Consider the following 15,158-nt stretch of genomic DNA (forward strand, 5'->3'; position numbering starts at 1 on the left):
ATGGAACGCAGCCAATGCTTCCACTACTACCGGCTTTACTAATATGTTTTTAGCGGTGCTCCGTGCGGCTACTACAAATCCTTCATAATTCCTAGCTATAATGTCAAAGCATATACACCCATTATTTGTATTCACTGCTATGTCCCAAATAATTTTAATCATACATATGGGAGGATTCTTCCTTTTTATTTGCACTACTCCTTGTTTGTCACCCCCTTTTTATCTTCCTTTGAATTAACTCTCCTAAACGCATTAAGAGAGTCCACAACTTCTTGAAAGACTTGATTTGGATGGGTAAAATCTCCCCATATATATACCACTATGTTTCTTTTAAACCATATTTTACTTACCACAACCACCAATAATTCAATTTCTTCAATGTCACATGACTCATATCTTCCTAACATCTCATCTATCACATAAATGAAAGTTGAACCCTCACCATAGCTTTTTGGCATAGCTTTGGCAGGTTTCAACTTGGGTCTCCACTTCCAACATGTTTGACCTCTCCAAAATATATTTTGTTTTGTTGGAGGGAGATCGTTACATGCTCTTCATATAAACATTTTCACTGCATTCGGATTTTTTTAAAAAAAAAATTTGAATCACCTTTCATACTTCATCTCTCTCCTTTTGCCTTAATCCTCCACCACACCCCATATATTGTATTTTGGATAATTGCTTTTAATAAAATCTCATTTCTTCCTTGCAAGAGTAACTAGACCTTCCAATTATTTAGTCCATTTCATACTCTTTATCTTTTAAAAGTCCATATGTGATCTGAATTTGCCAATGAGTGCCAATAATCCTAAATATTTATTGTCACGTTGTATGGCTTTGGGTACCAGAAAGCTAAATTATTTATGCTATCTTCTCTTCGCTGGCATTTCTGCTCAAACAATTGAAGTCTTCTCCTATTAGGCTTATGATGAGAGGCTTTCTCATATATCGCCAACAACTTTGTTAATCTATACAATTTCACAGAATTTGCTTAGTAAACACATCAAACTATTGTCAGCCAAAAAATAGGTGACTTAGGCATGGATCTCTTTTGGAGGTTAGCACTTTCAAAAGGCTCCCGAGCTCTTTTTGTAGTGGAGGAGGAAGGTACGTTACAATCTTTTTAGTAATTTAAGAGAACATTGCTTCAATTAAAAGGAAAATTATAAATTGTTGATAATTGGATGAAGGTATGGTAATTTTTCTTTAAAAAAAAAAAATTTAATATGACTACTAAAATAACCTTTTGACTAGCTTTAGTCTTTAGAGTTAAAAAAGTTTGGAGAAAATTTTCTTGACTTTTGACTAGCCCTTGACTTAGTCCAACCCGAATCTCCAACTCTATTAAAGTTAGGAGTATTTGACGGCGGCTCCACATAGTTTTCTCTATCTCCCTTTCTCTCCACACACGAAAAAAAAAACGTCAAATTTACAGGGGCTACATTGTGTGGGTTGATCCATCGACGGCCGTTTTACGAGCCGTTACTATTAGCTTCCATCTAGTAGCCAAACCTCGAAACCCTAAAGCCTCAAATCCCTTATTTCTCTCTCTCTCTACACTACTCTCTCTGCAATTCAATGGAGTTCAAGTTTCGAGCCGTCGATGAGCGACCGCCAATTTGTCCCAACCCTCCTTCCAGCATCAGCTACTTTACCGAGCACGCATTGAGAGGTCCGCAAGTATATCAATCCTCTTTTCTATATGTCTCTGTTCGCTGCTGAGTAAATGGGAGAGAGGAAAAGAAAATAAAGCCTTTTAATTTGATTGTGATTTGTGCTGTTTTGAATTTCAGAATGTTTTCGTGTAAATCGAACTGTTTTTCTTTAATTTTTGTTGGATGTTATTTTTTTCTGTTTGTTTGCTGAGAAAAGAAAGGAAACTGTCTGAATCTCATGTAAACCAAAGCTTTTTTAACACCCATAATTGATAGTTCCTTATTTCCCACATTTTCCCAAGAACCAAACACGCGACACATTTGCTTAAAAATCTGACTTTTATCACTGATTTTGATCTGAGAACAGGCCCGGGACCAATGCGAAATCCGGGTGACGTTCGAGAAGCGATCGAGTGGGAGCTCGAGAAGGACCGGATTAGAGAAGAGTTAATCGTCGCCGATATCGCTCGACGCCGAGTGCTCGAGGCGGAGGTGAGGACGGCGCTGATGATAGAGCGAGAGATGGCAATGCGGAGGCTCGCCGCCACGGCCACACCGGAGGGGTTGTCTTTAGAGGAGCGATTGGCAATGCGGTTCGACCCGAGGTTGCCGCAGCTAATTCACCCATTCGAAAGCTTCGCTTTTCCTGGTTGTGGTGGCGCAATCGATACGTTTCCGATGATGCCGCGGTTACTGGAGGCGATGCCGCTTGATATCAAGCCTCCCCGGGAGATTAACAAGGATAAGCTGATCGTACTGGTCAGTTATCAATCCTATATCACCTACTGTTTGTTGTTTTTGACTCTTTGAGTGTCCTGTGCTCGATTTATGTTATGGTGCTTTTCATACATAAGCTGATTTTTCTCTGGTAACTATGGTGCAATATATTAGGGAATAGATCAATGTGATTGTTTTGTAGAAATTTTTAGTTCAGTTTATTGCGTTTCTTATCAGAATCGAGGTGCCTGGTGGGTTTCGTGCCACTTTGGTGAAACTTCTATGTTTAGGTCCTAACGTCAAAGGGTTTGTCAATGTATCTGTCTTGTAATTTTCTCTTCTTTTTTTTTTTCTCGATTCTTTGCTTGGTTGATTTGTGACTTTGATGTATGTGATAAATGTGAATGTAAGCATATGTGCATGCAGTCGTATGTGTTTGTCTATTTATGCTTGTCTTCATGCATGCATGTATGGCATAGTGGTTATGCATTATATAGATGATTATCTTTATGCCCATGAGCCTGCTCAAACTCATTAGGCATTCACCTTGTACTGGTTCTATTGCCACCCTGTTTTTATGGGAGACTAGACCCTAATTCCCTAAATAGACATTATAAAGAAGTAATTGAAATTGATGGTCTAATCCATACTGAAAGACACCATTTTGGCTTGGTCATCCGGAAACAAAGAATCGACCAGAACCATTGAATGGGAGGAGATGGTTGGAGAGATCTCTATATTTGAGGGATGAGGAGTATGAAACCTGAACTCTAATGAAAATCAAATTATAGGAGGATGGAGGAAGTATGATAATTGTCTATATAGCAGTGACAATACTTTGGTGTGTGTTGTTATCTAAATGAAAGGAAAACAAAGGTGAAATAAAGCATTTAGCTTTATACTTTATACTTAACCCACTTATCAAAAAAAAAAAAAAAAAAACTTTATACTTAACCCCCACCAGTCTGGCTTTCCTTCCCCTTAATTTTTCTTTTTTGCTTTCACTTTGTTCAAGTGAAAGTCTTGTTTTCTGAAATCCCTTCTGAATGAAACCCCCTGTAAAAATTAATGTTTGAATCAATTAATGGTAACTACTCTGTCTTGCATAGTTGATTTTCCTGAGTAATGATAGCATTTACACACAACGTGTATTTGCTATTTAGGCTTGCTATGTATGCATCTGGTACCCATTCTACTTTTGGACCAGCACTTCAAAAGTCAGTCCTAAAGGGGCATCATGGTCATTGACTAGGTAGATTATTTTCTACGATCACTGCTGTCATGAATGTTTGCTATGACATTTCATTATACAGATTTTCTTGTGATGTAGACATAAAATAATCTAGTGTGATGCCTCTGATGGCCCTTGGGTATTGATTTTTCATCTGTGAGTTCATTTGGAGAAAGCTACCTTGTGTGCATGCAGCAGGTCTCAGCAGAAGCCTTGCTTCAAGATATGCTCAACAATGACAACAACTCGTCATGCTCTCACTTTTTTCCATGCATTTTTAAGTACTTTTGAAGAATTGTCTTTTGCCAAAAAACTCAGACAGCTTGAAGTGTAACCTCATAGAACCAGCAGAAATATTCTTAGCTCCCCTGCCCCATCTTTTCACCGCATAACTAGAATTTTGTATTGAAATTTAAAAGTGTTATTTACAAAATATTTAGGGCACGTTTGGTACACGGAATAGTCATTCATTTAGGAATAGGAATGGGTATTACTGGGAATATAAAAAGTTGGAATGAAATGACTATTCTTATTCTTTTGTTTTTTGACAGCATTGGAATTGAATCAAAATTACTAAAATATCCAAGATTTATTTTTTTTTTAAAAAAAAAATCTAAATATTCTATAGGTGGCCTGCCATCCATAGAATATTAACAAGTTTTGTTCTTTTTTTTAAAAAAAAAAAAAATGAAAAAAAGAAAAAAAAAATGGTTATTTGGAAACTTAATTTTGTTCCTCAAAGAATAGCCATTCATTTCATTTTTTAGAGGAATAACTATTCCTTTTGTTTGGTTACACACCATTCATAGGAATAGTCATTCTCATGGAAATGGCTATTCCCCTAAATAAAGCAATCTCCTAAATAGAGCAATAGTTTCTCTATTTAGGGGAATAGCCATTTCTATGGGAATGACTATTCCTAGGAATGTTGTATAACCAAATAAAAGAATTACTATTTCATAGAAATCCAAATGCGCCCTGGCATTTAAAACGTAAGAATTTGATAGTATTCGTGATTCAAGTTGTGGATCATAAATTAAGAAAGAGAACAAACGGATTTCTCTCACAAAGGATTTAGAACTATTTTTCTAATTATTTTGGCTAAGGTTCAAAGGATTATTTTTGTAAATCATAAGATACTGACAAATTATGATTATAAAAATCATAATCGTTGAAGTCCTATGATCTACAAATTGAATCAAATAACTTGATCCTTTATCCAAAATTATTAGAAACCTAGCTTTGAATCCTTTCTGATACAATTCTTCAATTTTCTCAAAGATCTTATGCTTTATGATTTGAATACTTAACTCTGTCAAAACTGATATTCTTAATCCTACAACTTTAAGTAAGTGTGACTTTGTCATTATGATGAACTTGCTTTAATCTTATGGTTAAAGGCTTTGTATTTCCTCAATTGTAACATTGACAAAGGTGAAGATACAAACTCTGATTATTATTGTTATAGGTTTTTGTTTGACTGTACTGTCTGACTTATCCTCTCTCATAAAAAAGAAAAATAAAAAGTTCCACGCCTCCCCCTCTCTCTGGGCACACGGGTTGTAATCAGCAATTTTAGCTGTACTTACATGCCAATATACATGACTTTCTAAAGAGACAAGCTATAATACATATCAAAAATGGATTGTTTGCTTACTTGTATTCATGAGAAATATGGCTATATCAAATTCACTGTTACGAATAGAACCATTCACCTACTTGAAGCTATTCTATCTCATGAGTAGGTCCTGGTTTTTCCCCCTTGGAAGTGACATGTTATTGGCAATATTACCAACTCTCTAATCCCTAATTTCTCAGTCTTCCTTTTCGACTGTTCAGATCTGGTTAAACTTCTGAAACATTGTATTTCTTGTTAAATTGTTGAAAACAGGATAATTGAAAGTTATGTTTACTCCATTTTTCAAAAGCTGAGGGTTAAGTTAACATGGGAAATGGTGCCGAGGCTTTCGCCACTCACCAGAAGATTACTTTACAGAAGATTAGTTTATGTATTGTTTTTGAGTATTCTATTGCAGGCTAAGCCCGACCCAAATCTTTCTGGAACAAAGCGGAAAGCTGTGACACCACCTGCAGGGAGCACTAGTGAGCTTCCACCATTTGGTTTGAAGAAGAGACCTAAGGAGGAGTGGAGTTGTGCCCTCTGTCAGGTCAGTGCCACAAGCGAGAGAGGTTTCAATGAGCACCTTCAAGGTAAGAAGCACAAGGCCAAAGAAGCACGGCTTAGAGCTCAGACAATGGGAAAGATTGCCAGCTCAACACCACTGCCAAAGGAAACCACAAAGCCTTCTAAGCTTACAGATACCACTGATATTGGAAGCTCAGGACTGCAGGCAAGGGTAGAAGGGGAATCACTTCACCAGAATAAAACTGGGGATGGTTCACACCAGAAATTGGAGATTACTGAAGATTCGAAGAATGCTAATGAGCAGGTTCTGCTGCAGAAAAACCAAAATGCAGAAGATTCTAAGACAAATGGCACGGCAACAGACCAGGGAGCTGAGAAAATTACAGAATTTAAGAAGACAAAGAAATTTAAGTTTTGGTGTGAAATGTGTCAAATTGGTGCTTACTCTCAAGTGGTGATGGAGGGTCATAAAAAGGGGAAAAAGCACAGGTCTCGGCTTCAGGAACTTGGTCAAAAGGATGGATTTGATGTGACCACATCTTTCATGGCAGCACCTGCTAATACTCCGAAGGAACTTGATACAGATTTAGCGGCCAAAGAAGCAAATAACTCAGATGCTACTCAAAAGCCAGAAGATACAGATGTAATGGCCAAAGAAGCAAATGAAAAGACAGCAGAAACTGTTATTGCAGATGAAGAAAAATCAGGTTCATCTCCCGTACAAATTAATTAGTGGAGATGGGGAAGTAGAAACATATCTGATCTGCTTACAGTTTTTGTCGCTTCAGGTATAGGTTTGGGCTGCGAGCACTATTTCTGTTTTGCTTGTGAAATATAGTACTGTTCTATTTAGATCCTGTCATTATTTGAAAGTCCTTAAGCTTGATGAGTGGGAAAAAGGAAAGGAAAGGAACTCGTGTGTTTGGGAAAGGAGAAAAGGGGATCCGGGAAGGAAAAATAAACTTTTTTTTTTTTAAAAAAAAATGGGAGTGTGCTAGAAACCATGTTGAGAACCGATGTTAGATTAGGATAAAGCACATGACTCTCAGGAAAAAGGAACTCTGGGAATGGGAAAGGAAAGGAACTCGTGTGTTTGGGAAAGGAGGAAAGGGGATTCGGGAAGGAAAAAGAAACTTTTTTTTTTTAAAAAAAAATGAGAGTGCACTAGAAACCATGTTGAGAAAAATAAGTGGTGGGGCAATAATTCTTGATCACCAACACACATCTTATTATTATTTATAAAGGGAGAGTTACACAATTTAATTCATAAACTTAACCCTATCAAAAGCAACAGATAGAATGTACTTTATCCTAATCTATCAACCTAGGAACTCAGTGATGATATTCTGACTGTTCTGACTATACTATTTTGGGGTGGGGGAAAATTGAGGAACCGTGAATAAAAGAAGAGCTGAAATTTTAACAACAGTTACCGAGAGGGACTTTGACATTACAAGTTGATTAAAGGAAAGCCTGAATATCGTTACAGACATGCTCAACAGAAAATTGTCATCTAAACATGTTTAGCTTTTGATGTTGTGAATGGAAATTATCGTACCTTTGGAAACTTTATATGAATGTAGAATATTTTTTTGCCAGGGTAAATGTTTATTTTTTGCTGGTTTCTTGCTTTGACAGTGATTGCAATGGATTCTACATAGCAACGGCTCTAGGCAGCCCTTTCAATGCTTCCATCCTTTCTTATAATTTTCCTGATTGATGTGGAAAAATTCTTTTTTCCATGCTTGAAAATGAGTCTGGTACCATCTGCTTATGTGGATGTCCCCATGTTGCATTTCAGTACTTTGACTTTCTTATGATAGAAAGCATATTTAATCATCTTTTGCTGTCCTTGAGAGTGTAGCATGCTTAGTGCAACAAGGCAAGCTTCTTATTTGACAGGCTGAACTTAGAAGAGGTGTTCTGAAGTCTTTAGACCACTGGTCAAAGCCGCTAGTACTTGACTTTTATATGAAGGGGCTTCTAAGGTAGATATGATGAAGTCCTAGTTCTATAGCAACTCCTGTCCTGATGAGTAAGCTCTATTAACCTGTGCATATATATGCCCTTTGACTCTTTGTGCATCCTAACAGTGCTTAATTACTCAACATTGGAGTGTGGTCTCTTGGCTGGTCTTCCCATGTTAGTGCTCTGGCTGGTTCTCTTCTCTTCTCTTCTCTTCCTGTTAGTAGTAAACTCCATTCTCACTGCTTTAGCTCTTCCATGTTTGTGCTTCATTCATCTGCTTGTCTTCATTTCCTGTGCTTCATGATTTTGCACTTCCTGATAGACCTGAAGGTACATACTAGTTCTCAGGGGCTTGCTATAATTGACATTGATGTCAATACCCTATGATCCAAATCCCAGCCACGGCTGCGAAAATTTTATATTCTCGTCTTGTGCTCTTAAAGCAAGAAGAGCACAGAGCCACAGTCTACACACTACAAATTAAATTGAGTGAATGTCATTTTTTGCAAATTTTCATTGGACAACAAACACTGAGCATTGGACCATTGGTGAATGACATAGAAGCATTTTATGTATTTTGAACCAACCTTTGGATTTGGGGAATGCCCTTTCATTGACTTATTTTTCTGGGATTATGTTAGTTTTTGGAGTAATTCTTGTCGTACTCTCATTTTACTCCCACTCCCATATGCATTGATGTGGCGTCATGTCTACAACAACAAAAAAAATTGCACTCCGTCTTCTGCTGGCACTACCCCCAACCACATGCGGGTTGGTTGAAACCACTCGATTAGATGTTGGGGGTGGTGCAACCATCCCTAGAGGTTTGATTGGGGTGGCCGATCACACCTATTGAAGAGGTTGGGTAGATATGATAATGCCACGACAGCATGTAAGGGAAAGTCAGAGTGAAATGGAAGCATGGCTAGATTTTCTTGGTCTTTGTACGAATAGGACAGCACCGGGGAGCCATGTCTATTTTTTTTTAAAAAAAAAAACAAAAACAAAAATAAAAACAAAATATTATTATTCAGACCGAAATTAGACCCAAAGAAGACCCCCTCACGATTTACCCCACAGGATGTAAAAAACACAGTAAACCTGCTTTTAGTGGCCATTGCTTTCCCACCCAAATTAATAGATAGCACAACAAAAATTTCATTTCTTACCACTAATTCCACAATCTCCAATGGGGCTTACAGCAAACAAACATAAAAGTTATAGGTCCCCCGCAAGCTGAAAACAACATTATTAGTCACCAAAAACGGAAAGAAAAAAAGAAAAAACAACACTATCATTCCATTAGTTCTCCAAGAAAATCAACATTATTAACCTGTGCTTAGTGGCCATTGCTTTCCCACCTTACAAAGTAACAATAAGTACAACAATGACTTCATATGCTGGTATCCTCCAACAATCTCCAATCAAAGGTAGTTTCCACACAACTCATTGTTCATGATGTTGTTTGAAGTGTAACGGAGAGAACAAATTAGATTTCACGGTTCTAGTAGGATATGTGTTTTCATTTCATTTTAAATTTTAAATAACACCATGTACACATTAGATGCAATAAAACAAAACAAAACATTGACAGCAAAATGAATCATGTTGATTAAAACTTACTCTAGCCATTTCTCATTCCATGGCTCCTAGCGTGTAAAGGAGAGACCTTTCATGTCATACAAAACATGATGATGATCACCAGTGCACACGTGCATCCCAAGCCCATATTGAAAAAACAATTAGTTGAGCAAATTATTAGCGATTTTAAGTGACTAAATTTTATAAGCGATTTTAAAAAACTCAAATTGTAATCAAATTAGCTAATATTTTTTTGAAGCGATAGCGTAAATGTGATTAATATTTTCTCATGTCGTTACAACACAAGGTAAACAAAGGGATAGCTAACGTTCCATTTGAATACTAGCTGTGAGAAGATGTTGAAACCATTCCCCCTATATCCATCCAAACTCAGCCTGCTGGCATGGTTGAAGTTTCCAGCACCTTTTACAAGACAACCAAGCCGGCCAGATGTATTCACAAACAAATCATAGGAAAAAGAAACATCAAAACAAAGGGGAAATTCCAAATTCACTTCTAGTTTACTTCTCCGAACATTTAAACTAATGAGGTATATGTCAACACATTTAATTCCTGATCATCAACTCTATCGTTTCATCTATATATTCACTATATATGACTATTTCTACTTTTACACTGGAGGGATACAAGAGAAAAGATCAACAACATGACAAGGTGAGGCAACCATTTTCACCCCCACCAAAATATAGGAATCTTCAATAGCAATTGAAGAAAGATCTCAAACTCTTAAGGCCACCTGATCTTGCCATGAAATCTTCCTTTTCCCTGCTCGATTTGGCCCATTTCCGATATTCCTGCAAATTGATAACTTCATATCATTGAGCTGCTCATCACTTCCACCTCTTAGTAGACTTTTCTTAGGCTCATCCGTTTTCAATAGCTCGCAATCAGCCTGTAACTCCTCCTCCTCTCTCTGCGAAAAAAACCAAACCAATAAAAACATTAGCACATAACAAAAAGAGCAAATGCAAGAACTTGATGCTTGTAATTCACCCGGGTCGCTAAATAATACCGAAATCTGGTTCAAGTCGAAGACCGGAGTAGTGTTTCGCTTAGTGGCATCTTTCCCACTGTAGATCCTTTCCTTCTGATTCAGGTCAAATATTGGACCAGAAGTTTGCAAAGCAGCTTCCTTTCCATTAAAAGTCCTAACCTTCTGGTTTAAGTCAAAGACCGGACCAGGTTTCCTCAAGGTGGTTTCCATTCCATTGTAAATCCTTTCCTTTCTGTTTAAATCAGAGACAGGAAGAGGGGGCCGTAATGCAGCTTCTTTTTTACTGTAACTCTTTCCCTTTGTAGTACTAGCATTTCGAATATCAAACTTCTTTGGATGCACAGAATCTTTCTTTGGTTTCGAGTTGGAAGACTGGATTGCCATCAAGTATTTGTATCGTTTCCTCAAAAAGCTGCAATTAAAAAGAATATATCATGGCCTGAATTATAAATTTCTATTGATAAATGAATGTGGAAAATACACAAGCATTATTTCTGTACCTGACTTCCCCTGAGAGGGTAATTTTTTTGTGTTTCATCATCTGCAATTTCTTCTTCATGGCCTCTGTTTCCTGAAATATGCTTCAATATTACAAATCCATCTCTGGCTAACTCAAGAAAATTAAAGCCCCCCCCATAAGACTATAAATTAAGGCTAGCCAAGACCTCACAAACCAAACAAGGTAAACATTATCAAGATTAGCAAGAGCAAAACACAAATAGATAGGGATAAATAATTACCAACGAGTACCCAAAACGAGGATGAAAAAAGCCTAAAAAATAGTAGTTGAACCCTCTATTTAAAAGAAAAAATAAGCTCATATACAAGGTAAAAATACTGACAACAAACACAGAGAACAGCAGGAAGACAGAAATGAAGAAAAACCTAGTGTTAAAGAAAAGGTATCAACCCAGGGAAAAACCGATTAAACTCATGATTAGTAAATAACAACAGTTTCCCCCCTAATGTCAGTTTGGATGATGGGAAAGGTTGGAATATAACATAGACTATAAAATGAACACCCCCTCCCCCAAAAACCCAAAAAGAAAAAAGAAAAGAAAGAAAAAACAATATTAGGCAATGTTTATGAAAGTTCATTATAAATGAAACCAAACAAACCAAAAGAAAACATCTTATATTATATTTCAATTCCATTTCCTTTTTATCAGTTTTTCGCAGCAACCAAACATAGGGTATGGTAAGAAAATCAAGAAAATCAAACCAGAAACCCATAGAGAAAAGAAAAAAAAAAAGAAAAAGAAAAAGGAAATTCAATTTTTTTGGCTTTGCTTATGCAAGATCTTTAGCTTTTCTGAAACTAAAAATAACAATATCAAACATAAGATCCAAAATATTAATTTCTCTTTCATATACTCAGTTTTCTAAGCAACCATACATACATAAAGAACCCAAAAAACCTATGAACAAAACCCACCAGAAAATCAAACAAAACATCAGATCTGATGAAACCCACAACAGAAATTACAAATCAATTGAAACCCACAAATGAAATTACCTTTTGTAGCTCTTCAAAGTCTTGCAAAAGACTTTGATGCTTGAACCTGTTCCTTGGGTCCTTATACAAAGCATATGGAGAAGGCTCCACAGCAATAACCCCTTTCATCTTCTTCATCAGGTCACAGAAGAACAGAACCCAAAAGCCGGGAACCAACAATTACAGAGAAAGAAATAGAGGGAGAGAGACAGAGAGATGGGTAATGAAAAAGAAAGAGGGAGATGGGTAAGAAATAATGAAAGAGAGGAGGCTAGAGAGACATAATAGGGAGAAAGAAACAAGAAAGACAAATAAGAAAAGAGAGATAGAGAGGGGAAGAGGTAAGAAGGTTCTTGCTTTCCCTGTTTTCTCTGTGAAACTCTGACCGAGACAAAGAAACCCAAAAAAGCCCACATAACTCGGTGAAAAATAATGTTCTTTTGAGAGACAGTGATGAAGATGGGGATTTTTTGGGGGGTTGCAGAAGGGTATTGTTGGCAACATGTCTTTATGAGAGAGAGAGAGCGAGTGAGGCTGTGAGATGGGTTTGGTTGGAGGACAATTGAAAACATCTATCTATCTATCTTCTCTTTCTTTTCTTTCCCATTCTTTCTTTCTTTCTTTTTTGTTTTTCTTCCACATAAATTTTGGTCCAGCTGGGCCATTGAAGAAAGAGAGAGAGAGAGAGAGAGAGAGAGAGAGTTGGGTGTGGTGTGGACTCTTCCTTTGTTTTTTGATAGGGAGGGGGGTGCGTGGAGTTTCCATGTTTCTTCTTTCTTTGTATTTGTTGTTGGCCTGTGTGTTAGAGAGAGAAAGACAGAGTCTTTTTAGTGAGAGAAAGATGAGGAGTGCTGAAAAAAGCAGAAGCTATATGGGGAGATACATGATGCTGTTATATTATCTGATGTGCTGTTTGCAGTTGATGTTGTTGGTACAACCTTATTTTTAGGGTTGTGAGATGCTGGTGTTTCTGAATAGGAGAGCCACTTTTCTCCCTTTCACATTATTATAACACACCAGGTCAATTGGGTGCGAATTTACTGGTATAGCCATTTTTGGTCTTTGCTTTGAGGTTAAGGATGCTGTCTCCTTTCTGTTTTTACACCCAATAAGCTTTCCAGCATTTAGCAGATAAAGCAGAACAAGACCCAAATTCTGGTTCCAGCCAGAAACCCAAACCCAAAAAAAAAAAAAAAGTTGTCCTTTTGTACAAGCCCTGAATGGTTTTGCAAGGGCCTGTTGGTAAATTCATGTTCCATTGCCAAAACTATTGAATACAGAGGTTCCCATCCACACCTACCTTCTGGACTTTTGCGTGTCACCACCACCTACCTGCCTATCCACTAGAAAAGATGGGGAAAAAGCTTTCTCAGCCTCTTGGCCTAATGTTGGGGCCAACCAACCGTATATGCTGAGATTTTGATTCTACCACTTCATCAGCCATTACTGCTTAAAGACGATAAGGGGCAATTTAGTAAATTCGACCCTATGTCAAGTCCTAGTGCCGTAGTGGACACACTGTGAATACCCACCACCATGGTAGGAGCTCTATTAATTTAACATTTTGCCCTTGGGAGGAGGATCAGTGGACACAACCTAATCTGATGGGGTGAAAGAGAGAGAAAAAGCTGCTGAATCTCTCTTGAAGTTTGGTTCCCTTCTGTAAACAATCTTGTAGGCTAGCACCTTTAGTCCCTTGTGACTCTAGAGAGAGAGAGTGAGAGCGAGAGAGTGTCTATTTATTCTAGGCTAACTATTCCAATTCTTATGTTGGTTTCTAGTCTTGTAGAGACTGTGGCACCAAACAAGTCAAATTTTTTAATCTTCTAACTTGATGATTTGACGAGGAGTTTTTGTGGTGGTTAATAGTCAAAAATTGTCGGTTTTTATATTATGTGTCGGATTCAAATCGAATTAAAATATAAGTATAAAATTATATATATTAATTCTAACGTGTTCTATTTAATTATTTCATTAATTTCATGTTACCAGTTGTATGAAGATCATATGTCAAAAATTACCAACTAAGTTTTAGAGACACAGGTTGCTTGGCTTTTAATTCCCTTGTCCTGTACCTTTCTGTTGCTCCAATTAGTTAACTCCTAAGCACAGAGATGTATTGTTGAGTGACATGGACATTTGAGTGTGATATAAAAGAGAGGTGGACTTTGTCTTTGTCCTCCAAAAGAAGGAATATAAAGAAGAAGAAAAGAAAGGTACTTCCAGATGCATGCTTAAATCATACACCCATTAGCATTGCTACAGTGTAGATTAACATCATGTGCAGGTTTAAGTGCCATAAGAATTTGAAGGCATGGCAAAAGTTATTTCTTGTATGAGCAAAAATCCTAAGGCTCATACAAGGCAAGCAATTTCTATGTGGTTAAAGATGTATTAGGGAGTGACTTCTAATTCTGTAATGGAAATTACTTACTCTTGATTAATGCTAGTCACATTGAGTTCTATTGATGCACTGGTAGGGTTAAATCTGGTTATATAGTTCAATTGATCTTGAGGAAGCGCATGTAGTTCTTCACCATTTAGGCTCCTCCTAAGCAATTTTAAGCGAATAGATGCTATCATGATAACGCTAAGAGAGAGTAGCTACATTTAGTTGTCTCCTCTGATCCGAAGCTCATTAATGATTATTATGAAAACTAGCATCATGAACACCCATCCCCTGTGATGTTACCTGATACAAATTTTATTAATTGTTGGTAGAACAATTTTCGAACCACCAGAGCTCTCTCCCTTTTAAAAACTCTTCATTCCATTTATCTTTCTCTTAGTAGAAGGGTAACTTAACCATCGAAGTTTCTTGATTCTTCGAAGGGCCGATGGACTCCTATGACTTTTTTCTCTGTTTTGCAAGAGCTCCATCGCCGCCCCTATAGTTCGAAAACTATTCTACTAGTTGTCTTATAAGTTTAAACCAGCAGCTCAACTATGTGTAATCAAAATTGTTGGATCGGACATTTGACCATCTCATCTAAAAATCAATTGATGTTCAGTGAGGAAAACCAAATCTTTTTATGGCATTTAAAATCACACTCCACAAGGTTTTTTTAAAGAGCCGTTCAAGTGAGCAGAGTGATATTATTGCATCTCAATATGACACTCTCACAATTCAAACTCATGACCCTCGCTTAGATACCATTTGTTGGATCGTGCTTTTGACCATCTTATCTAAAAATCAATTAGTGTCCAATGAAGGAAAACCAAATTCTTTTATGGCATTCAAAATCGCACCCTGTAAAGCATGTTCTAAGCGTCGTTCAAATAAGCATAATAATATTATTGCACCTCAATAAAAATGAAGCAAAATTCCCTACAATTAGGATCTTGTTATT

At 37.1% G+C, this 15,158-nt stretch overlaps 2 protein-coding genes across 4 annotated transcripts; one reads left to right on the top strand and one right to left on the bottom strand.

Moving 5' to 3' along the window:
• Nucleotides 1-1,397: 1,397 nt before the first annotated feature.
• Nucleotides 1,398-8,294, top strand: LOC132184738 (uncharacterized). 3 transcript variants are annotated; one of them, XR_009440583.1, is made up of 4 exons: nucleotides 1,398-1,672; nucleotides 2,023-2,414; nucleotides 5,640-6,537; nucleotides 7,388-8,294. XR_009440583.1 is itself a non-coding variant. In XM_059598476.1 (4 exons), the coding sequence occupies exons 1-4, from the start codon at nucleotides 1,579-1,581 to the stop codon at nucleotides 7,408-7,410; spliced, it is 1,326 nt and encodes a 441-aa protein (XP_059454459.1). In that variant the 5' UTR covers nucleotides 1,398-1,578; the 3' UTR covers nucleotides 7,411-8,294. The 3 variants fall into 3 exon arrangements, 2 of the variants coding, with proteins under 2 accessions (XP_059454459.1, XP_059454458.1); XM_059598476.1 differs by having other exon boundaries at nucleotides 5,640-6,456; XM_059598475.1 differs by lacking the exon at nucleotides 7,388-8,294 and having other exon boundaries at nucleotides 5,640-6,889.
• A 1,489-nt stretch (nucleotides 8,295-9,783) lies between these two features.
• LOC132184110 (uncharacterized) lies at nucleotides 9,784-12,784 on the bottom strand. The gene is made up of 4 exons (XM_059597613.1): nucleotides 11,830-12,784; nucleotides 10,814-10,884; nucleotides 10,332-10,725; nucleotides 9,784-10,232 (listed from the first exon to the last, which is right to left on the bottom strand). Exons 1-4 carry the CDS (start codon nucleotides 11,944-11,946, stop codon nucleotides 10,038-10,040), a joined length of 777 nt encoding a protein of 258 aa, XP_059453596.1. The 5' UTR covers nucleotides 11,947-12,784; the 3' UTR covers nucleotides 9,784-10,037.
• Between the last annotated feature and the right edge of the window lie 2,374 nt (nucleotides 12,785-15,158).

This window comes from Corylus avellana, chromosome ca6 (genome assembly GCF_901000735.1).
Source record: "Corylus avellana chromosome ca6, CavTom2PMs-1.0".
Lineage (NCBI taxonomy): Eukaryota > Viridiplantae > Streptophyta > Magnoliopsida > Fagales > Betulaceae > Corylus > Corylus avellana.

Excerpts from the sequence above, each read along its gene's own strand:
- LOC132184738 (XM_059598475.1), top strand. The coding sequence starts at position 1,579 with ATGGAGTTCAAGTTTCGAGCCGTCGATGAGCGACCGCCAATTTGTCCC. Across the intron at positions 1,673-2,022 it reads TACCGAGCACGCATTGAGAG|GCCCGGGACCAATGCGAAAT; the intron begins GTCCGCAAGTAT and ends ATCTGAGAACAG. Across the intron at positions 2,415-5,639 it reads AGGATAAGCTGATCGTACTG|GCTAAGCCCGACCCAAATCT; the intron begins GTCAGTTATCAA and ends ATTCTATTGCAG.
- LOC132184110 (XM_059597613.1), bottom strand. The coding sequence starts at position 11,946 with ATGAAGAAGATGAAAGGGGTTATTGCTGTGGAGCCTTCTCCATATGCT. Across the intron at positions 10,726-10,813 it reads ACCCTCTCAGGGGAAGTCAG|CTTTTTGAGGAAACGATACA; the intron begins GTACAGAAATAA and ends TTTTAATTGCAG. Across the intron at positions 10,233-10,331 it reads TCGACTTGAACCAGATTTCG|AGAGAGGAGGAGGAGTTACA; the intron begins GTATTATTTAGC and ends TTTTTTTCGCAG.